At 44.3% G+C, this 27,871-nt stretch overlaps 2 protein-coding genes across 2 annotated transcripts in view; both read right to left on the reverse strand.

Moving 5' to 3' along the window:
- LOC147336528 (NACHT, LRR and PYD domains-containing protein 12-like) overlaps positions 1 to 27,871 on the reverse strand; it is a 272,065-nt gene that overhangs the window by 162,452 nt on the left and 81,742 nt on the right. The window lies entirely within an intron of this gene.
- On the reverse strand, positions 973 to 27,353 carry LOC147336537 (protein NLRC3-like). Its single transcript, XM_086265287.1, has 7 exons — positions 27,293 to 27,353; positions 25,385 to 27,176; positions 23,698 to 23,874; positions 21,781 to 21,954; positions 12,327 to 12,503; positions 2,257 to 2,884; positions 973 to 1,071 (listed from the first exon to the last, which is right to left on the reverse strand). Exons 2-7 carry the CDS (start codon positions 26,974 to 26,976, stop codon positions 973 to 975), a joined length of 2,847 nt encoding a protein of 948 aa, XP_086121413.1. The 5' UTR covers positions 26,977 to 27,176; positions 27,293 to 27,353.

Genomic DNA, 27,871 nt, shown 5'->3' on the forward strand with positions numbered 1-27,871 from the left:
ATCTTTAGTTTAGGCAGTTATTATTTATTGTTTTCTTGGTTTCTATGTTTGAGTTCTTGTATCGTTCATCACTTGTTAGGTCTGTTAAGTTTGTTGTCATGTCTAGTTTCAGTGTTTCCTGTTTGGTTTTGAAAGGAGTCGTGTGTTCTTGGTTCTTTTTATTTAGCTTCACTGCTCCTGTCATTAGGTTCATGTTAGTCAGCTGTTTCCTCATGTGTCTCCACTTCCCCTGATCACCTCATGTGTGTATTTAAGTCCTCTGTTTTTGCATGTCATTTGTCGGGTCGTCTGTTATTCCACCATAGTCATAGTCATAGTATTTGTTTCTTAGTGTTTTTTAGTTTGCTTAGGGTTCCTTGTTTAACCCCTGCAATCATCCAAATAAAGGATCGCTTTCTGTTTAAACTTACAACTCCTCGTCCTCATCTGCTTTTGGGTCCTGTTTCCATTACTCACCGGCGCACCCCGCCGTGACAGAACGACCCGACCAGTATGGACCCAGCGGACATCTGTGAGGATTTTTGGGAGTTCAACACTCAGGTGACCATTCTCCGCGGACAGTGGATTTGCTACTCCGCGTGCAGACAGGAGAATGAGAAGGAGTCAATCGGAGTTAAGCTAAAAGAGATTTTGTCTGCATATCCTGCTTACGCGGCGGGATTGTCGGAGGATGTGCAGGATTTTGTTCGCACAGTTTTGCCACCGCAGCAGCATCAAAACCGCGAACAGGAATCACTGCTGCTGCCTTGCGAGCCTGAGACGGTTCGTGTCGGTTCGCTGAGACTCGCCGCAGCGTCACCACCTCTCAGCTCATCAGTTTCCACACCCTCGTCACAGTCTTGCCACACTCTTGCCACACTCTTGCCACGGTCCAGTGCGAGGAAGCGCTCGATGCCATAGATTTGGACTACGACGAACGTCAGTCAATATTCAGCGCTCTATTGGAGGAGGAGCTCCGGTGGAAGCCATGGCTCATTCCAGAGCACGAGCACTCTTTCCGTGGAACTCGACTGGCTCTCGGGGGTCCCCGGACTTACCAGGGACTTCCACCCATTGCGCCGCCGTCTTCCACTCTCAAGAAAAAGTGGCGTGCGTGCCACCGACGCTCCGCACCACAAACGAAAGTGAGTGACTATATTTTGGCTCCTCATGTTTTTTCTCAGGAGAATATTAAAACTAACACTGCCTTACCAGTTCATGAGCCCTGCTATAAAGAGACTGTTTATGATTTTGACGTTGCTAAAACTGAGAATATTTCGGCTGAGTCTTCCACGGACCATCCTATCCCTTTGCAAACTTATCCCGCTTCTCTGTGCATTGATCATGCCACGAACTATGCTTCTAAGAAGCATAATTATGAGACTGTTTGCACTGGAAATGCTAGCCATCAGGCTCAGCTAAGCTGCTGTGGGACTGTAATCCAGGCCGGGTTGGAGCCAGGGGCGGAGGTGCAGTTTGTGCAGCCTTTTCCAGTGTCAGCTGGAGGGCCCGAGGAGCCCGTCCAGTCTCACGCCTCGTCTGCTGGGGGTTCGGGAGGACCCAGCCAGCCTCAAGTTTCGTCTGCTGGAGGGCCCGAGTCGCCCGTCCAGCCTTACGCCACGTCAGCTGGAGGGCCCGAGGAGCCCGTCCAGCCTTACACCTCGTCAGCTGGAGGGCCCGAGGAGCCCGTCCAGCACCATGCCACATCAGCTGGAGGGCCCGAGGGGCCCATCCAGCCACCTTCTGCTTCACCACCTGCGGCTCCCGTGCCGCCGCCTGCAGTACCACCTCCTGCAGCGCTACCGCCTGCTGGTTCCGACCTGTTCCTGCCAGAGGCCCGTGTGCCTACTGGTTCTGATCTGTCCCTGCCAGAGGCCCGTGCGCCTGCTGGTTCTGATCTGTCCCTGCCAGAGGCTCGTGCGCCTGCTGGTTCTGTTGCGTCCCTGCCAGAGGCCCGTGTGCCTGCTGGTTCTGACCTGTTTCTTCCAGGGGCCCCGGTGCCCACTGGTCCAGAGACTGTTTTCGCTGGGGGGCACGAGGAGCCCATCCAGCCTCCTGCTTCGCCTGCTGGGGGGCCCGAGGAGCCCATCCAGCCTCTTGCTTCGCCTGCTGGGGGGCCCGAGGAGCCCGTCCAGCCTCCTGCTTCGCCTGCTGGGGGGCCCGAGGAGCCCGTCCAGCCCCAAGACTCGTCAGCTGGGGGGCCCGAGGAGCCCGAGGCTTCGGCTTCGCCTGGTCTGGCTTCGGCTTCGCCTGGTCCGGCTTCAGCCTGTGCTTCGCCTGGTCCAGCCTCGGCCTCAGCTCCTGCTTCTGCCTCGTCTGGTCCAGCCTCGGCCTCAGCTCCTGCTTTGCCGTCGCCTGGTCCAGCTTCAGCCTCTGCTTCTGTGTCGGCCTTGCCTGGTCCTGCGGCTGTGTTGCCGCCGCCCAAGCCACGTTTTGCCCCTCGGAATCGCCGGCCGCTTTCCAGGCCGTCAGCTGGACGTCGTTGCCATTGGGGTCAGCCGCCTGAACTATTGAACTGTGACCTGTGGTGCTCTCGACCTCCGGGTCGGCCCCCTGAACCTTTGAACTATGACCTGCTATGCTGTCGACCTCCGGGTCGGCCCCCTGAGCTCGTGAACTGTGGACTACTGGACCGTTGGCCTCCTGGTCGGCCGCCTGAACCATGTGAACTCTTGTGCTGCTGTCGTCCAGGTCGGCCACCTGAGCTGTTTGACCATGAACTCCTGTGCCGTCGGCCTCCGGGCCGACCCCCTGATCAAATGAACTATGAATTTCTGGACCGTCACCCTCCGGGTCGGCCCCCTGAGGAGTTATGAACTGTTCCCTGCGCTCCTGTGCTTTTGGTGGACATTTTGTTTTTGTGGCTTTGTTTCTGGCCCTCCATCCTGGGCCCCCACCGCCCGCCCTGGGTGGGTTGTTTTTGGTTTTTGTTTTGTTTTTCAGGGTTTTTGGGCATCTGGAATCCGCCCTTGAGGGGGGGGGGGGCTCTGTCACAGGCTGGGTCTCAGACCCAGCGCTCTGAACTCATTTTTGTATTTGTCTCATTTTAGATATTTGATTAGTTTGTGTCATTTCCTATTTATCTTTAGTTTAGGCAGTTATTGTTTATTGTTTTCTTGGTTTCTATGTTTGAGTTCTTGTATCGTTCATCACTTGTTAGGTCTGTTAAGTTTGTTGTCATGTCTAGTTTCAGTGTTTCCTGTTTGATTTTGGAAGGAGTCGTGTGTTCTTGGTTCTTTGTATTTAGCTTCACTGCTCCTGTCATTAGGTTCATGTTAGTCAGCTGTTTCCTCATGTGTCTCCACTTCCCCTGATCACCTCATGTGTGTATTTAAGTCCTCTGTTTTTGCATGTCATTTGTCGGGTCGTCTGTTATCCCACCATAGTCATAGTCATAGTATTTGTTTCTTAGTGTTTTTTAGTTTGCTTAGGGTTCCTTGTTTAACCCCTGCAATCATCCAAATAAAGGATCGCTTTCTGTTTAAACTTACAACTCCTCGTCCTCATCTGCTTTTTGGTCCTGTTTCCATTACACATCGGCGCACCCTGCCGTGACAGAAACAGCAGAGGATGCTCATCACCAGTGAGTCGGTTAAACAACAGGTTAACCATTAAGACACTCCAAGACTGCCTCTGCTTCAACATAACCGACCAGTAATTGAGTCACTGATAAGAGACAGATAAAATTTTGAGCTCGAATTTATGTGGGACTTATGTTACCATAACTGGGCGTTTTTAAACGCATATTCGTTCTAAGTTTGATTGCAATCGTTTTTGGGTTGTATATTAACAACTGAACCTCAACTAAGTCTTTTTTTTTTGGTTTTGCTTTGTTTTGTCCTACCAAGGGTAAACTTTACTTTATTATGGGGGAAAAATCAGTATCATTATATGGTTAGTGTACACTGTCTGATTTATGGGGTTTTGGAGAGGTCGCGTTGACTAGTTACTCCTCAGTGATGTGGATTAACGCCCTCCAAATAATTTGTTCACGGGAGGTGGGAGACATTTCCAACAAGGAAATGCAAATGTTCAATCAGAAATTGTTTACAAGTTCTTTATCTGGTATGTGTGAGTGTGTGAATGTATGTGCAAACCTGCTTCTTCAATTTTTCCTTGACTTTGTTTATTTAAGTGAACAGTCTGACAATATTTTATGGAGAGGACAACTAAAGCAAACATTTTGAACGTTAACATTACGACCTGGAACGTTAGGGGGATACGGAAGTTAGCTAAACTGAAACAAGTATTAAACCGACTAAAACATTTTAACTCTAGAATTATTTTCCTACAGGAATCTCATCTTACTGCATCAGAGATACATTTATTAACCAAAAGATGGCAGGGTCAGGTATATTTCTCTTCTTTTACTAGACATGCCAGAGGAGTCATTACTCTTATACATAAGTCAATCCCATTTCAAACTACGGGGGTGATTACAGATCCAAACGGGAGATATGTAATTGTGCAGGGCCGTATCTCCATGTTAGAAATAAACCTGATAAATATCTATGGCCCCAACGAGGATAACCCATCCTTCTATGAAAATCTATTTCTCACAATATCAACCTTGGAGGGCCTTTATATCATAGGAGAGGACTTCAATTGCGCCCTGGACCCTAACCTGGATAGGTCGTCTCAAACTGACACTACTCATACCCAGACTAGAAAAATACTTTTTAACTATATGAAAGATTTGAGATTAAATGAGGTCTGGAGAACAAGGAATCCAAATAACAGGGAATTTTCATGTTATTCTAGTTCGTATCAAAGTCATTCGCGGATAGACTACTTTCTTATCTCTACAGAGTTACTACCTTGTGTTGAGAACTGTTGGTATAACAGTATTGTGATTAGTGATCACGCAGCAGTATGTCTATCAGTTAGATTGGGCGAAGTTGATCAAGGTGTAAAGCGATGGAGGATGCAAACATTTTTGTTAAAGGACCCATCATTTGTCAAATTTATAGAAACTTGCATAGATCAATATTTTCAAATAAATAAAGATGAAACCACAGCTAGTATTAGGTGGGAAGCATTTAAAGCTTACATAAGAGGGGAAATTATAAGCTACAGTAGCAACAAGAGTAAGCAATATAACCAAGAATTAAAATCATTAGAAAGGCAAATTAAATCTAATGAAACAGAATTTTACCAGAGCAATGATCCCACTAAACTAAACAATCTGACTATTCTAAGAGCCAGGTATGATAAATTAACAGCAGAGAAAGTGGCAAAAAGTTTAATGTGGACCAAACAATTATTTTATGACCAAGGAGAGAAGGCAGGAAAATTATTGGCCTGGAGGATAAAAAAGATGCAAGCAGAAAAGGCCATCACCCACATAAAGTCCAAATCGGGTATTATAACAACAGACCCTTTAAAAATAAATGAAAATTTCAGAGAGTTTTATCAATCTTTATACCAATCTGAATATACGGGAAACAGAGAAACATGGGATGCATTTCTTGATCAGTTAAAATTTCAAACCCTCTCAGAAGAGGATAAAACAGCTCTTGATAGTCCTTTAACAATAAAAGACCTGTCAGAAGCCATAGACGACCTTGAAAAACCAAGATGGCGCGGCCACGTCCAGACGCCTTCCTGACCGCTCCGCTCTGACTATCCACTTTTCTTGTTTTTTACTTATTTTTTGCTCTGGTTTACATCCCAAAATCCTCTAGTCTTATAGTATATGACAGTGGATCACTTGTAAACATCGGTGCCAAGGTTGCACATCTAATCTTGGACACTTTTAAACCTGACTCTTCCTGGCCGCCAGAGATTCTACGCGGCGCGGAGAACAACAAAGGATGGGCCGCTCATCCGAGGCGCAGAACAAAGAAGCGCCGGGGAAAACGCGCTGGTATTAGGAACAGACTGAGACAGCAGGCGCATCGCGCACCACTGCCCAGTATCCTACTGGCCAATGTACAATCCATGGAGAACAAGCTCGATGACCTAAGAGCAAGGGTCACCTTCCAACGTGACATGAGGGACTGCAACATTCTGTGCTTCACGGAGACATGGCTGACCCCCACCGTGCCGGACCAGGCCGTAACTCCGTCGGATTCATTCTTTGTGCTCCGCGCGGACAGAACGGCAGAGTCGAACAAAACCAAAGGTGGAGGAGTGTGTTTCATGGTAAACAGAAAGTGGTGTGATGCCAGGAGCATTTCTACTCTCTCCAGCGGCTGCTCGCCACATCTGGAGTTCCTGAGCATTAAGTGCCGCCCTTTCTATCTGCCCCGTGAGTTCACCTCAGTCATCGCCACGGTGGTCTACATCCCACCCCAAGCGGACACAGGTATGGCTTTGTCCGAATTACATGATGTGTTGAGCTCGCTTCAAAACAAGGACCCGGGCGCAGCCCTCATTGTAGCAGGAGACTTTAACAAAGCGAACCTCAGACAAGTCATGCCAAACTTTTACCAGCATGTCTCGTGTCCAACGAGAGGGGATCGGATTTTGGATCACTGCTACACGCCATACAAGCAGGGCTACAAAGCTGTCTCACACCCGGCTTTTGGGAAGTCTGACCACAATGCCATCTTCCTCATTCCCCAGTATAAACAAAGCATACTGAGGGAAGACGTGACCACGAGGGAGGTAAAACGGTGGACTGCCCAATCAGAAGCTACGCTACAGGACGCACTCAACGACGTCGACTGGGACATGTTCAGAGCATGCGCAGTCGACATCAACGAGTTTACGGAAGTAGCAGTATGCTTCGTCAATATGCTAGCGGAGGAGATTATCCCCACTGCGAGAGTCACCACATTCCCAAACCAGAAACCGTGGATGGACAGATCGATCCGCACTGCAGTAAACGCCAGGACCGCCTCCTACAACGCGGGTCTCGCCACTGGCGATATGAGCGCCTACAAAGCGGCCTCATACGGCGTGCGGCGCGCGGTGAGAGATGCCAAACGCCGGTACCGGGAACGTGTGGAGTCCCGCTTCCACCAGGGCGACACACGGAGTATGTGGCATGGACTACGCACCATTACGGACTACAAAGCCAGGGACACTGCGCCGATCAACGCCGACTCTGCATTCACCAACGAGCTGAATCGGTTCTACGCCCGTTTCGAGGTTAGCCAGGCGGCTAATGCTATCTACCGCCTGACTACCGAGGACAGTGACGTCATCAGCGAGAGACCGGTGACCAGCATCGCGGAGCATGACGTCAGAGCAGCACTGAGGAGAGTGAACACAAGGAAAGCGGCGGGGCCAGACGGCATCACCGGCCGTCTGCTGCGCTGCTGTGCTGACCAGCTAGCAGGTATGTTCACTTACATCTTCAACGAGTCCCTGGCGAAGTCTGTGGTCCCCACATGCTTCAAAAGATCCACCATCATCCCTGTGCCCAAGAACAGCAAACCCTCATCCCTGAACGATTACCGGCCAGTTGCACTGACCTCGGTAGTAATGAAGGTGTTTGAGAGGCTGCTGAAGAACATCATCTCCTCCTCCATCCCAGACACCACAGATCCGCTGCAGTTTGCCTACAGATCCAACAGATCCACAGAGGATGCCATCGCCCACGTCCTACACACCACTCTCAGCCACGTGGACAAGAAACAGGGTAACTATGTGCGAATGCTGTTTGTTGATTACAGTTCAGCGTTTAACACAATAGTGCCCTGCAGACTGTTCACAAAGCTCAGGGATCTGGGACTTAACAGCCGTCTGTGTGCATGGGTGTTGGACTTCCTCACTGGCAGAACTCAGGTGGCGAGGGTGGGCAGGTGCTTCTCCAACAGCATCACCATCAACACAGGAGCACCTCAGGGATGTGTCCTCTCGCCACTGCTCTACTCCCTCTACACTTCAGACTGTGTGGCCACCCATGGCTCCAACACCATTGTGAAGTTTGCTGACGACACAGTGGTGTTGGGTGCCATCTCCAACAACGATGAGGCGGCCTACATGGATGAAGTGAAGAATCTGGCATCGTGGTGCCAGGACAACCACCTCCAGCTGAATGTCAGCAAGACCAAGGAGCTGGTGGTGGACTTCAGAAGGGGTCAGCACAGAGACTACAAGCCCATTATCATCAATGGAGCTCCAGTGGAGAGGGTGCAGTCCTTCAAGTATCTTGGTGTCCACATCTCCTCAGACCTGACATGGGCTGCCCACATTCAGGTCCAGACCAAAAAGGCTAGGCAGCGCCTGTATCACCTACGACAACTGAGGAAGTTCAGGGTCTCTCCAAAGATCCTCAGGATTTTCTATACAGGCGCTGTGGAGAGCATCCTCACACAGAACATGACATCGTGGTTTGGGAACAGCTGTGCGAAGGACCAAAAAGCTCTCCAGAGAGTGATCCGTACAGCAGAACGCTGCTGCAGGATTGCTCTCCCCCCGCTTCAGGACACCTACACCAGGAGATGCCGGACTAGAGCAGCGCAGATACTGAAGGACCCGTCCCATCCTGGCAACAAACTGTTCCAACTTCTGCAATCTGGTAGAAGGTTCCGCATCATCCGGGCAAGGACAGAGAGACTCAAGAGGAGCTTCTATCCCCAAGCCATCCGTGCCCTAAACACACACACCCGCCCTCTCACATCATCTATAATTGACTGAGACAGGACTCTCTTCCAGACACTCTAAACCAAGGCACAATGTACATTCCAAATTCCTTTAATTTTAAATATGTTTATATTGTCTATCCTGTAAAATAGTCAGATGTCTATTCATATTAATGTACAGAATTCACCTGCTTGCTGCTACTACTGCACATTCACCCAGTGTATATACTATATATATATATATATATATATATATATATATATATATATATATATATATATATATATATATATGTATAATGTTCTTCCTCTACACCCCGCCCTCCCCCCCCCAAATTTTTGCACATGTCGAGGAGCGTGTCAGGCTACATTTCACTGTGTGTTATACTTGTATAACTATGCATGTGACAAATAAAGAACCTTGAACCTTGTATAGCGGTAAAACGCCTGGTCCTGATGGACTTCCAATGGAATTCTATAAAACATTTAAAAATAAATTAATACTGCCACTTCTTAACATGTATGAGGAGTCATATAAGTCCGGAATACTCCCAGACTCACTGAGATTAGCTACAATGACCCTTTTATTGAAGCCAAATAAGCCTCCGACTGAATGCTCCTCTTATAGGGGAATTAGTCTTATAGGATGTGATACGAAGATTTTGTGTAAAGCACTCTCTAGAAGACTAGATAAATGTGTGCCTAATTTGATAACAGACGATCAACAAGGTTTTGTTAAAACGAGACAAGGCTATCATAATATAAGACGTGTCCTCAATGTACTTTATGAGAAAAACAATAGGGAGGACACTGCACTGCTATCACTAGATGCGTGCAAAGCCTTCGATAGAATAGAATGGAATTATCTCTTACAAGTGCTCCCCAGATATGGACTAGGTGAAACATTCCTGAAATGGATCCGATTATTGTATACACATCCAGCAGCACAAGTTTTAACTAATAATAACGTATCAAAACCATTTAATTTACAGCGATCAACCAGGCAGGGCTGCCCTCTGTCACCAATTCTCTTTGTGTTAGCAATAGAACCTCTGGCCATAGCTGTGAGAGCAAATGCAGGAATATCAGGGATAAGAATTGGAGGAAGAGACCATCTAATTTCTTTATTTGCAGATGATATTATATTTTTTTTGACTAATCTGAAAGATAGTATCCCTAATTTAGTAACATTAATAAAAACATTTGGAGAATTTTCAGGATACAAAATTAACAATTCTAAATCAGAATTAATGTTTCTTAATGAAGAAGAAAGACGAAGCCCTGTGGTGGCCACCCCATTTAAGACAACTACAACAGGCTTTAAATATTTAGGCATTAGGATCACCCCAAACCTCAAGGACATAACCTCAATAAATTATGATCCCCTTGTAGAAGAGGTCACGGAAATGCTAAACCGTTGGACAAACCTGCCTGTATCTATGACAGGCCGGATAAATATCCTAAAAATGACAATTTTACCCCAATTTTTATATTACTTCCAAACACTTCCGTTGCCTCTACCAACTTCATTTTTTGACAGTTTAAACTATTTAACCAATTTATTTGGAATAATAAGAAGGCAAGGCTCCGCTTACAACTACTTTACTTGCCCTATGAAAGAGGAGGTCTCCAAGTCCCCAACCTCAGATGGTATTATATGGCTGCCCAACTAACATCAGCCACCCATTATTTCTCCCAACAACAACTCCAGCCTGGGTCGACATCGAGCAAAAATCTGTTCCAGATCTTCCCTTACACACTTTTCTATACTCTTCAGACACTAAGACATTAAAAAAAATACAAGGAACCCTTTTTTGAAAAATACAATTATAATTTGGCATGCAGCTCATAAATATGTGGGCGATCCTCCATCGCTTTCGCAATTTACCCCTATTTGGGGAAATGAAAAGTTCACGCCTGGTAAAAGTGATGGAGGATTTAAAATATGGAAAAATAAAGGCATTCAAAAAATTAAAGACCTATATGCAGATGGCATGCTGCTCACATTTGATCAGTTGTGTAAAAAATATTTAATACCCCCAAAACACTTTTTTAAATATTTACAATTGAAAAACTATTTGTCATCGAAACTGCAAAGGATTGCTGAACTTCCAACATTGACAAAAATAGAGGAGGTATGTACACGGACACGCCGTCGGGGCTGAAAGTGGACAGCTCACAGATCCTGAAGCTGCAGGTTTCATCTGTCTCCAACCAAAAGTGAGTGAACCAGCAGCAGAAGAAGATCCAAACTACGCTTTACGTTTGATGAACATCGTCATGAATTCTCTCTGACTTTGACGTTTACTTCCTGCACAGCTCTCTCTCTCTCAGTGTACTTCAAGAACAGTTTACCTTCAAAAATCTGTTTCCTGCATTATTCACTGCTTATTACGCACCAGTCTGCTGTTGTGTTCACTGCTGTCGGCCTCCGAAAACAAAGCCTCATTTCTGCTGTTCAATACTGAAGAAATTTAAACCTTTTAAAATGATGACAGATTACAAACTCTCAGCTGTGTCTGTAATCAAACCTCTGTAACGTTGCTTCACTTCAGCAGCATCAGGTCATGTTCACATGTTGATTCATGGTTTGCTTCAGTTTTTGATGGACTGCAGAATATTTTGAAGGTTATCTGCTATAAAAAGCCAGAACAGGAAAATCTGCTTCATGTGTTTCTGTCACGGCAGGTGAGGAGAGCCGTGTGAAAATAATAAATGAGGGAGGATCCAAGCGCAGGCAGTCGTGAGGGTGTTAAGGTGGTTTATTGAGCATGAAATAAATATGGACAAACAGCAAACGGAACTCGAACTAAACTAGACTGGAGAACAACTAAACTACAAAGCACAAACCTGAATGAGAACGAGCAGAGGAGAATGACGATGGACAGCAGGGAGAACACACGGGTGAGACATGGTGGATACACAGACGGACCAGCAACTACAATGACGGAGGACACGACTTAAATACACACAGGGAAACACGGGAATTACACACAGGTGGTGGACACAGCTGGGAATAATCCGTAAGACGAGACAGAGGTAAAACTGAACACACTCACATGAGACGCAGATCTTCACAATAAAACATCACACGCAGGCTCGACATAGAGAGACAGACAGGAAATGACATATGAAACTAAACCCACATCTTAAACCCAGATAAACAGAAACATGGAACTCTAATAATAGACATCTCAAACATTACCATAACACGACAAGAGAACAAGAACACAATCCCTGATGCAAACTTAAATCAAAACACAATAAACTCAAAATACTGGGTCCAACAGACCCAGAACCGTGACAGTTTCTGTTTGATCCTCAGTGACTTTGACACAAAGGCCTCTGCTGTGATGATCACACCTCTGATCGAGTCTCACAGTGTCAGCTTTGTTTTTATACATATGGATATGTGCTGAGAAATGATCAGAATTATAATATTTCCCACTGTCTGCTGTGTGCCGTGACCTTTGACCTGCTAAAGACAGTCAGCTGTGGATTATTCATTGTTGTGTCTGATACTTAGAACTGTGAGGAAGAACACTACACAGTTAATCAGGGTCCCCTCTCTCTGAATCAGGAAAGGTGGGCAGGCCGCGTGTGGGCCGCGGGCCATACGTTGAGTCTCACTGTTTGAAATGTGAACATTGTTCTGCTGCAGTCAATGGACTAAACCAGAGAAGAAGAAAACAGACTTTACCATGAAGATCCTCAGTGTGGATCAGTATAATATCAGCCTGATGTCTGCAGTTCAGTGTCAGCACAACTTTCACATCATATTCATCTCAGCACAACTAAAACATGCTGACTGACCTCAGAGTTTCAAGTCCACATCCTGGACTCTCCAGGAAACCACACAGATGCTTCACTCCTGAATCCTGCAGCTTGTTGTTCCTGCTCAGGTCCAGCTCTCTCAGATGGGAGGGGTTGGACTTCAGTGCTGCTGCCAGATAATCACAGCTGATCTCTGACAAACCACAGCACCACAATCTGTATAAAGAATGAAAGATGTAAGTTTATTAGACAAAGTGTGAGCTTGAAATCATTCAGTGTTAGAGGAAAAATGATTCTATGTTTCTTTACCTTCTTTTAAATGTGCAAAGATACCCTTTGTCTGTGTTTAGATTAGTTTAGAAGTGTCTTTTAGACTTTCCCAGCAAAGACATATTTTTCCTGGGACATATTGTTTTAGATTGTTTTATCTCTCCCAGCTCTCTGCTGACGAGACTAGCACCATATATGGAGTTGTTTATTTTATCTGTTTATTATTTTCTTATCCTGTTCTCACTGTCTCTTTGCTCTGTGCCTATAAAAATTGCCAAGCCACTGTGCATGGTGTGAGTTGTTCTTCGCAGCTCACCCGTGTACACGTTTGATAAAGAAAGTAACTTTGTCTCATTGTGTCTTTATTTCTCCTGGGTTTTTTGCAGAGTTTTCTCCCAACATTTCTTGGTCCTTCTGAGCCGGAGCACCTCCATCGTGTCCCATCTCCGTGACCAGTCCACGTTGCATGACTGTCGACAGCTCACATACCAGGTGTGTGATAAAAGTCCAAGAGCGTTAAATTCGGTTCTTGGCCAACGTCTTAGAAAGCGACCCACGGCGGTGGGGCCCAATCGAGGTGGACCAGATCCGGCGACACTGACCAGGTAGATACAGACACACTGACACAATCTTGCGTAAAAGCGTATTTTAAATTCAGGGAATTTAAAATAGCGGAAGTAGCTCGTCGACTGGTAGCTTTGGAAGCTCGTCGACTGGTAGCTTTGGAGCTCTGGGTAGCTCCCCCAGCTGGGTCTAGACTGGGTCTAGGGAGTAAGTAGCTCTCCACTGCAGGAGCTCCCCTTATGATAAGGGTTCCGGTCGCGCGCGAATAGGTGTGAATGTGAATGTGTGTGTGTATTGTTTTAATTAACGGAGCAAGCTGAATTTTCACGGTCCAATAATAGACTGAGCTGCTCCTACTGTGTTTTTCTTTCACTGCTGTTCACTGACGTGCTGGTGGTTTGGGAGAACGGTCGAGTTTCGTCTCGTAAAGTTCACACCGCTTTTGGAAATAGTCCGAAAGTCGCAGGGCGTGTGAGCATCCACTCTCATTCCTCATACCAGCGAAGGTGATAGCAGCTGTATCGTGTATATATTACTTAAACAAAAATAAGTAAATACATAAATAAGATGGGTAATCAAGCAAGTGAAATTAAAACTCACTCCTGCTGACGAGCAGTGGTGAGAAAAGAAAAGTCCAGGCGCCGGACAGAACAGTGTCTGTAAATTGAGAAATTTAAGAAAACAAAATATAAACAGTCAGAAGAACAGAACTCAACTGCCAGTTTAGTAAAACCAGAAGACGAGACACTGTGCAGTCCCCACAATCCTTTTAGTAAAGCCATCACCCATTCCTGCAGCCGCATCTGCAGCACCACCCATATCAGGAAGAACATAATAATCCCTTATTAAGTGAAAACTAGAGATCAACGTAGTTTGAAGTAGTTTAAAAGGGTTGAAAACAGACCCCACTGAGTAGATATAAATATAAAAAGTACGAAATAAAGATAAACAAAGGGAAAATTACAGTAGAAATTATCTTTAGAGTATTTGAAATTAATAATAGCAAGGATAACAACCTGTAAAGTGATATTAACAATGAAACACAGTTGGCATGATGACCATGCCCAGCAGGTATAAAATGAATATAAAGCAAATAATTCACACGAAAATATTTTAATAAAATAAATAAGGTATATTAAGGCTGTGTCATTGTTCAGCCAAGGACAGTGTGTGAAAAGGTAACTGTCTCCAGCTTGGGAAAATGGTGATACTGCAGATCACCTGAAGCCCTTGATGGATACAAAATAAAATATAAATAATACATTATAATAGAACTGCCTGGTCCGCCATGCAACAGAGAGAACAAATGTGACCGCAGGTTGAGTCTGATATGAAGCAAACAGAAGATCGGTTTAAAAAAGTAGGTGTGACATCCAGTCGAACTGAGACGGCCAGAACTGAGGGTTGTTGAATGACCTTTATTATTTATTGCAGTGTATCAGACAACGAACAAACGTAAGAGCTAGAACAATTCGTATTTGTACAACATAACAATAGTCCTCTCTCCCTTTTTCTCCGTTAGCATGACTTTTCCGTTTTTTCGTCTTTTATACATCAAGTTGTTTACCGTTACACCATTCTACTTCCGGTCACACAGGAAGTTGCCAAAATAAAAGGTTAATACGTATGTTACGTGAATATGAGCTAGCTTTACATATCCGCTGTTACAGTAGGCACAAACGTGTTGAGAGGAAAAGCAAATCTGTGCAGATTGGATGAATTCTACATTATCTGTTTGCTGAATAAGATGATCCTAACTATCAACTTGGCTCAGTAGTAGCATAATGGTACACACTAATAAAATATTATAATATGCTATTGCTGTTATATAAGATGATAATATTAACAATGACATAATATTAATATGAAGAGGCACCTTAGTCGGTTATGATGTGAGGTGGATAATTGTTAAGCAGTAGTCTGCATCAAGCTTAAGGTGTGCTGAAACTCAGTGTAATGACATGTGAGATGAAGACAATACAGAGAATAACTAAACTAATGAAGTGCATAGAGGCACTTGACCAGCTTCAAACCTATCATTCTAGAATGACACATTGCTGAGATATAGAGCACACCTATAATAACAACCAATAAGCAAAAACCCTGTAGACAACAGCTAAAACTACAGGATTGAGAAGCTGAATTAAATATGTAGACACTGCTAAGCTGATGAGCATGTTACACATTTTCTTTTATTTTTATTTATTTGTTTCTTTTAGAGCAGAAGCTGCATGCTATTAAAAGCCAACATATGCAGACTTCTGCCTTGTTCGGGTGGCAGCATTTTTCCTTTTTCTTTTGTGTCCTGACACGTGTATGTTTTTGTTTTTGTTTGATTATTTTGTTGGTTTTGGAAACGAATTTAAACGAACTTGTGACAATACTTGAGAATCACAGTGACACATAGTGATTAGGCATATGATTGAAAAATGCCTAGGTTTAGAGCTGTGAGCTATGAGCTGTGAGCAATGCAAAGTTAAATATATATATATATATATATGTATAAATGGGAAACAACCCTAACTTCAAAGTTTGAAATGTGTGAGATGCATGAATTGTTTGAAAACTAGAAATTATTTAAAACTGGCTTAAGTGAAAATGTAGTGTTGCATTTATTCTCCCAAACTAAAAAAAAAAAAAAAAAAAAAAAAAAGGAGAAGAAGCATTCTGTAACTTAAAAATAAGGCTGACGTGTTGACAATAGACTAAGGGACTCATTTGCAGGTGGCTATCAGGAACAGAGAGACAAGCAACGTCACAGACACCAAGGCTGCAGACAGCCACGCAGAAACAGCAGATAAAATAGAGACAACGCCTGCTAGAACCGTGGAGAGGAAGGTCACTTCACACGAGATTGTAGGAGTAGGCCACAGAGAAATAATGCAAAACAGTTTTGAGGCAGCCACTTAAGAACTTACAGTTTTCTAAGGACAAATTAGTTGTAAAGTCAGCTGCAGGCCACACAACTGTACAACAACTAACTGCCCCGTTAGAACTAATACATACAGAAAGTGGCCGCAGGTGCTTTATTAAATGCATATATGACCCGTCGTGTCCAGTAAATTTGCTAGGTAGAGACGCTTAAGATAGGTGTAATCCCAGAAAAGAATGGCATGACTGCTGAGTGCATGCTAAATGACACCCCACCAGAGCCAGATAGCACTAACACAGAAAACAGTAGCCGCGTGTGTCTCTCTCAAGGCTACGGTGTTCCACATTATTACTGGACTCTCGCTTTGCCAGAGCTAAAAAACTACACAATGTGGCCCGTCAACACACACCCGCCACATCCACTTTCCAGAAACTGACCGAGTATCACAACACTCTGAGATTTAAACAAACTCCAGGCCGAGATCAACCTTATGATCAGCAAGTGTGGAAGCTAGGAGAACAGCATTTGACCTTACAGCACAGGCCGAAATTGTGTAGGTTACGCAGTAACCACAGATAGTAGGATAATAGAAGCAAAACCACTTTCTTCTTCATATTCTGCACAGAGCGCTGAGCTGATAGCTGTGATTCGCGCATGTGAAATACACAAAGACAAACTAATAAATATACATACAGACAGCCAGTATGTTTTCTCTGCTGTGCATCATTTTGCAAAAAATTTGGCAAAACAGAGGAATGATTACATCAACCGGAAAACCGGTTCAGCATGCCAACCTCTTACAACGCCTACTGACTCTTTCATTACTACAGGCAACAACTTTGCTGACAGAGCAGCAAAACAGGCGGCACAAATGACAAACATCACATTGATGGCAGTAAACACACATCAGATTCCACTGGATGTGTTGAAAAATGAACAAAAAGCAGCAAGCACAGCCGAGCAGGCAAAATGGCTAAAACACGGTGGAGTTCTGACAAACAACTTAATGATGTGTTATGGCAAGCCAGTGTTGCCAAAATCCCTCCACAAAACAGCTGAAACCTCAGCAAAACAATTTGTCAGAACGTGCATGACGTGTCAAAAATATAATGCTCAGGGAAACCTGAGACCAAAAAGAGGCCGTTTTCCCACACCACCTTATCTTTTTCACACAATCCATATGGACTTTATTGAGCTAAATGAATGCCAAGGGTAAAAATACGCCCTAGTGGTTATAGATGTATTGTCAAAGTGGCCAGAAATCTACCCAGTGAAAAAGGCAGATGCAATTTCAGTAGCAAAATGTATGTCTAAGTTGTTGGAAAATAAAGAGATGATTGTAAATAACGAAGAACGTAATGATGTCTCTCCAGTGTCTTGCAGATTACAGCCCGGTGACTGGGTTCTGATCAAAGCGCTCCAAAGGAAAAACTGGAGCTTTCAAAATAGCGGAACGACCATCTTGGATCCATCAGAGCCACTGCAGGAGAGTAAGTGAATCCATCTAAACTCAGCCGACACAGGCTCGCCCAATTGTTGTGATCTTGCTCGGTGGAGGGAACAGCCTTTCTGGCCGAGAAGTCAACTCACAACAGGAGGGTGTGTCCTGCTGTCATGAGGTGTTGGCTGCTTATCACTGCAGCGGGCTTGACCCTGGCCGGGCTCCTCATCTTTGCTTCCGTGAGGGACAACAAGTCACGCTATATGAAGAAAAGGCAGACACTGTATGACAAAGGAAAGCACACCAAGTTTCCCCATGGCTACGCCACTAATTTCTGGTGGCAGTTTATGAACACTACAGCTCACTTGAATAATAAAACTGACTGCTATGCATGTGCCCATATGCCCCTATCCTCGCAGACGTCTGGCCTATGGCCGTACAGCATACCAGAAGATCGCAGTTGGTGCCTGTTGGGCCTGGCAACACATCCAGGCTACGGTACTCTTTGGTCCAAGGCCAACTACAGCATCCCAGCAAAAGCAACCTGGAGGTCATCGTCACTCACGAATGTGAACTGTTCCAGACAGACCTACCTACTGACCTGGCCCCAAGTCTCAGACCCACTGCCTGATGTAATTCTACTGAACAAACTGAACGCAGCGCAACTGCCAGTATGTGTGATGAACAATGGATCGCGGGCAGTGGGGGAGCTGCCTACTCACCTATGTAAGTCCATATACACTTTCTGCCCACCGAGGAATGAGAGGAAGTGTATGGCCTGTTCAACCAACACAACCTGTGCCAGAAGCACGACGCTGATGAGCCTCAACTGTCGCTCCAACTACAGCTACCGGATGCCACTACAAACAAAGACTCAGTACCAGACAGGATGTGCACGGACGGCACCAAGCAGTAAAGGAACCAGAGTTTCGCATCTGGGGAGGAGGAGTGAAATTCTCACTCCAATGCCGGAGCTTGATCCGCGGCATTGGAGTTGCCGAGGTGCGGGATCATGTGGAGATCAAACGATATGCTCTGGTAAGACACATCAACTTGACTAAGACCCTGGGACCGGCTTTAGCAGAGGAGCAGAAGGCCATTAGAACGATGGTGCTGAAGAACAGACTGACTGTAGACCTGCTAACAGCATCACAAGGAGGAGTTTGCAAGCTGATCGGGGAGACATGTTGCACGTTTATCCCTGATGGATACGAAGCTGGAGGAGACATTTATGAAGCTTTGCAGAATTTGACCGTTCTGCAGAAATATGTCACTGACCACATACCTGGTGCAGCTACACCACAAGGCTGGCTGGACTGGCTGGACTGGTTATTTGGCGGCTCGTGGTTGGCTGCTGCAGCAAAGCCGTTTGTCTTTCTAGGTTTCATCATGGTGGCACTGCTCATGTTGGTGTTGTGTGTGGTGCCATGTCTAAGAGTAATGATTTCAAAGATGATAACAACTACAATGACTGCTTATGTTGCCGTGCCTCAAGAAGAACAGCATCCCGTTGCAATTCTGTTAGAGGAGAACCTGTAATAGCTGCTAATAAATGACGTGGTGATTAAAAATGACTTGTCAAGTGATCATGCACTGATTAACACATTAGTAGTTTATGCAGGTACAACATAAGGTTTATATTCTTTTTTTATTATTCTTTTATTTGTTGTAGTTTTAGTTTTATTATTTTCCCTTGAATATTACTTTTATTGTTTCTTTTATTATATTTTATCACATGATTTACACTTCTACTATGCTGACATTTGAAGAATTAAAAATTGCTACAGATACTTAATATTGCAGACAATTGTTGTACACATTTAAAACAAGTTAAAACAGGAGGGAATATGTTAGAGGAAAAATGATTCTATGTTTCTTTACCTTCTTTTAAATGTGCAAAGATACCCTTTGTCTGTGTTTAGATTAGTGTAGAAGTGTCTTTTAGACTTTCCCAGCAAAGACATATTGTTTCTGGGACATATTGTTTTAGATTGTTTTATCTCTCCCAGCTCTCTGCTGACGAGACTAGCACCATATATGGAGTTGTTTATTTTATCTGTTTATTATTTTCTTATCCTGTTCTCACTGTCTCTGTGCTCTGTGCCTATAAAAATTGCCAAGCCACTGTGCATGGTGTGAGTTGTTCTTCGCAGCTCACCCGTGTACACGTTTGATAAAGAAAGTAACTTTGTCTCATTGTGTCTTTATTTCTCCTGGGTTTTTTTACAGAGTTTTCTCCCAACATTCAGTGTTTCATCATCTGTTCAGAGCTGAAGAAGGTTCAGAATGTAGAAGTTTAGAAAATGGAAACTCCAAACAGCTGAAGCCAACAGGAAGCAGCTTCAAACAAACACAACAAGAGAAAAAACTCTGAATGTTTCACATTAAAGTCGTACATTTATCATAAAAACAGGACAAAGACTTGAAAAAGTCGTGTTTTTCCTTCCAGGAACCACAAGGCTTCACTTTTAAAGGTGAAGTGTGAAAGAAATGGACATATTTGAAGTCCAACACCTTTTTCCAGTCACATTATTAAAGCAGACAAACTACAAGCTCATTTTCATTCCAACAAGTCATCTTCTGACCTGGACTAACAACACTGGTCTCTATGTGCAGCTGGCTGTGAGACCAGTGCTCAGGGAGCGTCTACAAAGTGCAACACTGAAAGAACATCACACACTCATTTGCTTCCAGCACTTCCACACAAACATCTACTGTCATTATTGTCACCAAACTCTGTGGATCCTTTATTGCAAATTCAAATGGGATCAAATGGTCAGACAAAAGAGGGTTATGAGGAAATATGATGAAATGTTGTGTATTAGCAGCAAGTTATTGAATCATTTTCCTCAGAAACCAAACAAAATGATTGACAAACATGTTTTTACAAATTCAGTGTTGGACTTGGATCAGCAGGATAAGCTGATGTTTAAAGGCATTTGAGTCTCGCTGTATGAGAGTCCAGTTATTACTCAATATTTATGGATGATGTTCTTTCAGTGTTGCACTTTGTAGACGCTCCCTGAGCCTCACAGCCAGCTGCACATGGACCAGCTGACATTACCCAGCATTAGAGGCGGCTGTAAAAAAAATAGATTTTCCTATTTAAATGGTTTTACTTTGAATAAAGCGATGTTGATCCATTCAATCCTGAATCGATTTTTAATATAAATGTATTTTGCCAGAATCTCAGGTTAAAGCTCCCAAAAGTATTTCAACAACAACCAAACAGATAAAACAGTAAATGAGAGCAGCTAAACACACAAAGATGGAAACACAGAGCGTGGATCGTTCACTCGACGGCACGTACACGGACACGCCGTCGGGGCTGAAAGTGGACAGCTCACAGATCCTGAAGCTGCAGGTTTCATCTGTCTCCAACCAAAACTGAGTGAACCAGCAGCAAAAGAAGATCCAAACTACGCTTTACGTTTGATGAACATCGTCATGAATTCTCTCTGACTTTGACCTTTACTTCCTGCACAGCTCTCTCTCTCTCAGTGTACTTCAAGAACAGTTTACCTTCAAAAATCTGTTTCCTGCATTATTCACTGCTTATTACGCACCAGTCTGCTGTTGTGTTCACTGCTGTCGGCCTCCGAAAACAAAGCCTCATTTCTGCTGTTCAATACTGAAGAAATTTAAACCTTTTAAAATGATGACAGATTACAAACTCTCAGCTGTGTCTGTAATCAAACCTCTGTAACTTTGCTTCACTTCAGCAGCATCAGCTCATGTTCACATGTTGATTCATGGTTTGCTTCAGTTTTTGATGGACTGCAGAATATTTTGAAGGTTATCTGCTATAAAAAGCCAGAACAGGAAAATCTTCTTCATGTGTTTCTGTTTGATCCTCAGTGACTTTGACACAAAGGCCTCTGCTGTGATGATCACACCTCTGATCAAGTCTCACAGTGTCAGCTTTGTTTTTATACATATGGATATGTGCTGATAAATGATCAGAATTATAATATTTCCCACTGTCTGCTGTGTGCCGTGACCTTTGACCTGCTAAAGACAGTCAGCTGTGGATTATTCATTGTTGTGTCTGATACTTAGAACTGTGAGGAAGAACACTACACAGTTAATCAGGGTCCCCTCTCTCTGAATCAGGAAAGGTGGGCAGGCCGCGTGTGGGCCACGGGCCATATGTTGAGTCTCACTGTTTGAAATGTGAACATTGTTCTGCTGCAGTCAATGGACTAAACCAGAGAAGAAGAAAACAGACTTTACCATGAAGATCCTCAGTGTGGATCAGTATAATATCAGCCTGATGTCTGCAGTTTAGTGTCAGCACAACTTTCACATCATATTCATCTCAGCACAACTAAAACATGCTGACTGACCTCAGAGTTTCAAGTCCACATCCTGGACTCTCCAGGAAACCACACAGATGCTTCACTCCTGAATCCTGCAGCTTGTTGGAGCTCAGGTCCAGCTCTCTCAGATGGGAGGGGTTGGACTTCAGTGCTGCTGCCAAATAATCACAGCTGATCTCTGACAAACAACAGCCCCACAATCTGTATAAAGAATGAAAGATGTAAGTTTATTAGACAAAGTGTGAGCTTGAAATCATTCAGTGTTTCATCATCTGTTCAGAGCTGAAGAAGGTTCAGAATGTAGAAGTTTAGAAATGGAAACTCCAAACAGCTGAAGCCAACAGGAAGCAGCTTCAAACAAACACAACAAGAGAAAAAACTCTGAATGTTTCACATTAAAGTCGTACATTTATCATAAAAACAGGACAAAGACTTGAAAAAGTCGTGTTTTTCCTTCCAGGAACCACAAGGCTTCACTTTTAAAGGTGAAGTGTGAAAGAAATGGACATATTTGAAGTCCAACACCTTTTTCCAGTCACATTATTAAAGCAGACAAACTACAAGCTCATTTTCATTCCAACAAGTCATCTTCTGACCTGGACTAACAACACTGGTCTCTATGTGCAGCTGGCTGTGAGACCAGTGCTCAGGGAGCATCTACAAAGTGCAACACTGAAAGAACATCACACACTCATTTGCTTCCATCATCCAACCTTAATAGGAAACAGAGACGCCTCCCCTTCAAAGTAAAAGCTGCTCCTTTTGGACACAGTATCAAAGAAAGTCTACAGTATAACATAGAAAAGACAGAACAAAGTTTTGGTTGTTTTTAAATTGTGCAGAAATGAAACTACACTAAGCTCAATTATGTGACAGACATTTCATCCCATGTCAGTTTGGCCTCATCCTGGGCCAGATTATCCAGCACACACTCTGACCACAGGCCCAGGGGCCACGCACAGCTGGGCTCCATCCAAGAGACAGGAAACAAACCAACACAATAATAAAAAGCACCATGTGATCTTCTTACATCTTCAAGACAAACATAGTAAAAACATGAGCATATTTCTTTCCTGATAAAATGATGTGACAGGTAGAACAGAGTAAAGTGGTGGTGTTACAGCCTTTCTCCCCTCTGCTGCCAAGGCTGTTAGTCTCTCCCAAACTCAGCTACAGGACTTCCAAATGAATGAAAGCAGCAGAAGTGGCTTTACAAATGAAAGAGGAAGAGGAGAAGAAGAGGAGAGGGAGGCCACCCTGACCATCACTCCAGCTGAAAACATCACACTTCCATTAAAGTTGGTGAGAAAATGTTGAGCAGGATGAGCTGCTGGCTAATCTGGAGGCTGTAGCAGCAGCTCACAGTCACAGTGGATTTCCACTCATGAAAAAGCTCTGGCTGCTTCATTTCTCATCTCGTATCAGAGACTTTAAAGCTTCACTGAAGCTGTACTGTGATGCTTCCATATCCCAGTGATGCCTCCATAATGATTTCAGCTGTTCTGTACACACACTGTGTGCCCTGTATGGCTCAAAGTCTCTGCAGCCTGTTTTTATCTGCTATCATCAGATCTTCATCATCCTCATTCACATCCCTCACACACTCTACAGCCTCATCAGCACTGACTTCATCTTCACTGACTGATGGAGCACAACATGAACCTGTGGAGGCTGAAACACTGTCCTGTCAAACATCTCCCCGTCACCACTCCACTTCTGTCAGCCTTTAAATGAACCATGCTCAAGTCTGTCACTTCTGTTTGGAGCCAAAAGGAAAAACTGCTGTTCAGTCGTTTGGAAAGACAACATTTCTGAAAGCACTCAAACTTCTTCACATTTGTCTTCAGACACATCCGGAACATTTAGGAACTAAAGAAAATTTCAAACATCAATCAAAGACCTGAAATATAGAAAAACAACAACAGCCGCAGTCAGTGAACTCACCTCAGAGTCTCCAGTCGACAGTTTGGACTCTCCAGTCCAACACACAGAAGCTTCACACCTGAATCCTGGAGGTAGTAGTTTCTACTCATGTCCAGCTCTGTCAGATGGGAGGGGTTGGACTTCAGAGCTGAGGCCACAACTTCACAGTGAGACTCTGAGAGTCCACACTGAGTCAGTCTGTGATGATAGAAAATATAAAATGTGTTATTATAAAAGCAGAAAATCTGCATTATAAACACAGACTGAATGTATATGAAGACAAAACAGAGTGAGGTCATAATCTGATGAATCTGCTCTTCACATCTGTGCTTCAGCTCCTCTTACTGTGTTTGACATGACACAACGATTGAGTCTCTCTCAGACCTGCAGACTTTTAATGAGAATCTTTGTTTGGCTTTAATCTGCAGATGAAGGAGGAAGATGGTGTCACATTTAGACTTCCATAATGTCCACAGTCTGTCACTGAGATCTGATCCAGAGTCAGAGTGAAGACACACATTTGGACTGTTTCCTGTTTTGACTCCAGAACATTTTGAATGAGTTCAGCTCAGTGAAGAGTTCCAGCTGGAAAGATGATCTCTGTTTGCTACCTGCTGTCAGGTACGACTGTTCACGTCCACACGCAGGAAAAACCTGCTGACTGTTACCAAACGGAGCAGAAATCTCATCACTGGACAATAATGATGAATGAACTCAGAGCTGCTGATATCAGATCTGATTTCAGGGGAACTAAACACAGAAATGATTGGCTCATTTTAGCTTTCTGAGCCATTATCTGCTGGTGTGTCGCTAGTTGGCAGAAAATGATTTGTATTCCTGTTCAGGGCTTCAGTGTTTATGAGTCCAGATCCAGGTGACAGCAAGTCAAAATGATGTTACCTGTCTGTGTCCAGCAGCAGCCTGTATTCACTTTGAATATTGTTATAACCTGACATGGATCAGTTTGTCTTTGATTGGTTTGTAAATGTCACTGTTTCCATTGGACCTGAGTGACGTACAAAGACAGAGAGGGAGAGAAAGGAGAGAGAGGATGGAGACAGCAAAGAGAGAGCAAACACAAACAGGTGAGAGTGGACAGGTGACCAAGGTCAGCAACCAATCAGAGAGCTTCTGTTTGACCCACAGTCACTGATGATGACTGCACATAACCAAGCAGTGTGTTACTCTGATATCAAATATGGATCCTGCTCTTATAATAATGATGATCAGATGATATTATTGTGTTATTTTGTAGCTGAATACGATGTTTGTGTGATTATCAGTGAAAGAAGCAGTGAGGAGGATGGAGAGAGAGAGAGGACAGAGGGTGAAGTTAGAAACACTAAAAGTATTTTTCATGGATTTCATGGATGATTTGAGTGATTTCCAGCAGGACACTTAAACATGTCAGTGGACGTACTAAAGAACATTTTCACTGATATGAAACGTGTCATTGAACAGGATTAATATCAGTGGAAACATGGTGGAAACAGCTGTAACTGCATGGATGTGACACACTTCAAATCTGTTCTCCACTCTTGGATTTGGGATCCATGGAGCTGCTGCTGAGTCTGTACAATAAAGGAATGGTGTGGAAGGTTGCAGCGTACGGACACAAACACTTTGTGGTTACAATCTGATTTTATTTTCAACATTAAACTACTAACCTACACTGATCAATGATGTTAATGATCACATCTGGACTCACCCAGCCTTTCTGCAGTTCCTCACAGCTGGAATCAGTCTCTGTCGTCCCTGCTCTGATGTTTTGTACTTCAGCAGGTCCAACTCATCCAGAACCTCCTCTGACATCTGCAGCATGACGGCCAGAGCTGAGCACTGGATCTCAGAGAGTTTCTTCTCTGATCTGTTCTCTGACTTCAGGAACTCTTGGATCTCCTGATGTACTGAGAGGTCGTTCATCTCCATCAGACAGTGGAAGATGTTGATGCTTCTGTCAGGAGAGATTTTATCACTGTTCATCTCCTTCAGGTTGTTGATGACTCTCTGGATGGTTCCTGGACTGATCTCTGTCTGACCCAGCAGACCTACTAAGAGTCTCTGGTTGGACTCCAGACAGATGCCATGAAGGAAGCGAACAAACAGGTCCAGGTGGCCATTTTTACTCTGGAGGGATTTCTTAATGGCTCGTTTAAGGAAATCATCCAGAGAGGACTCGTTGTATTTTTGTCCCAAAAAGTTCATCAGCACCTCTGTCTTCCTGTTGGTGTGACAGTGGAACATGTAGACAGCAGCCAGAAACTCCTGGATGCTCAGATGAACAAAGCAGTAGACTGGTTTCTGGAACATCACACACTCTCTTTTGAAGATCTCTGTACAAACTCCTGAGTACACCGAGGCCTCTGTCACATCCAGACCACACTGCTCCAGGTCTTCTAGGTAGAACATGATGTTTCCTTTCTCCAGATGTTCAAACGCCAGCCTCCCCAGCTTCAGAAGAACTTCCCTGTCAGCCTCCGTCAGCTCCTGTGGACTCGTCTCACGTCCCTCATGGTACTTGTTCTTCTTCCTCTTTGTCTGAACCAGCAGGAAGTGTGAGTACATGTCAGTCAGGGTCTTGGGCAGCTCTCCTCTCTGCTCTGTAGTCAACATGTGCTCCAGAACTGTAGCAGTGATCCAGCAGAAGACTGGGATACTACACATGATGTGGAGGCTCCTGGATGTCTTCATGTGGGAGATGATTCTGCTGGACAGCTCTTCATCACTGAATCTCCTCCTGAAGTACTCCTCCTTCTGGGCGTCAGTGAAGCCTCGTAATTCTGTTAGCCTGTCAACACATGTAGGAGGGATCTGATTGGCTGCTGCGGGTCGGGAAGTTATCCAGACGAGAGCCGAGGGAAGCAGATTCCCCTGGATGAGGTTTGTCAGCAGCTGGCTGACTGATGATTTCTGTGTGACATCAGACAGCAGCTTCCTGTTGGTGAAATCCAATGAAAGTCTGCTTTCATCCAGGCCGTCAAAGATGAACAAAAGCTGAGAGACAGCCAGCTTCTCTGCTGTGACCTTCTGTAATGTTGGATGGAAAACATGGAGCAGCTCCAGAAGACTGTACTGCTCATCTCTGATCAGGTTCAGCTCCCTGAATGAAAGCAGAACCACCACACTGACATGTTGGTTCTCCAAGCCCTCTGCCCAGTCCAGAGTGAACTTCTGCACTGAGAAGGTTTTTCCAACACCAGCCACGCCGTTGGTCAGAACCACTCTGATGGGTCTCTGTTGGTCAGGTAAGGCTTTAAAGATGTCCTGGCATCTGATTGGAGCGTCATGGAGGGCGTCCATCTTGGAAGCTGTCTCCAGCTGCCTCACCTCATGTTGGGTATGAACCTCTTCACTCTGTCCCTCTGTGATGTAGAGCTCAGTGTAGATCCTGTTGAGGAGGGTTCTACTTCCTGTTTCATCACTTCCTTCAGTCACACGTTCACATCTCCTCCTCAGACTGATCTTATGTTCATCTAAAACCTCCTGCACACCAACATCTGCTGAAAGAAAGAAAAACAATGAGACTAAAGAGAAAGAAAACTCTTCAATGTCTGAACAACACAAGAAGTCCAGTTTTCAGAAATGAGTCCATCAGCAGACAGATGTTCAGTCTTACTTTGTACACAGCTGCTCTGACTGGCTGTCTGCAGTCCAGCTCTGCTTCTGGATCCTTCTCCACACTGTGCAGAAGCTCTGATGTTGACACAGAAAAGTCAAAGTGGAGATACTTCTGTCCACCTTTGATTAGAGTCATTATAAAAAGGAAAACAAAGTTTGAACACAGTCATGTTTCCAGTTCACTGACTTACATTTATTCCATGGACACTCACTCTAACCTGAACCACAGCTACAACCCAACATTGTTGAGGCCTCATCTCCTCCTTTCCTGATTGTAGAGGTTAAATATGCAACAACCAACAAATAAAAGAATTTGGTTCATTTCAAAGAAATTCACACGGTGACCAAGTAAAGTAACCGTAGTAAAGGAGACAACATCCCGTTGATGGTGGGATTATTTGAAAGATTTGCTTTAGTCACGTCACCAAATGCAGTTGAACCACCCGTGGATCCATTTTGACCATTCTACCACTCTGAGCTCTGCTTTTTAATCATTTTATTATTATCATCATTCATTTATTCATTCTTTGGAGGGGGGCTATTTCCTAATGCCGCCCTAATAAGCTGATGTTCAAGG

This window comes from Aulonocara sp. 'chitande type north' Nkhata Bay, linkage group LG3, assembly GCF_057382095.1.
Source record: "Aulonocara sp. 'chitande type north' Nkhata Bay isolate Kocher_YH1m ecotype deep benthic linkage group LG3, A_spYH_male_GT1.1, whole genome shotgun sequence".
NCBI lineage: Eukaryota > Metazoa > Chordata > Actinopteri > Cichliformes > Cichlidae > Aulonocara > Aulonocara sp. 'chitande type north' Nkhata Bay.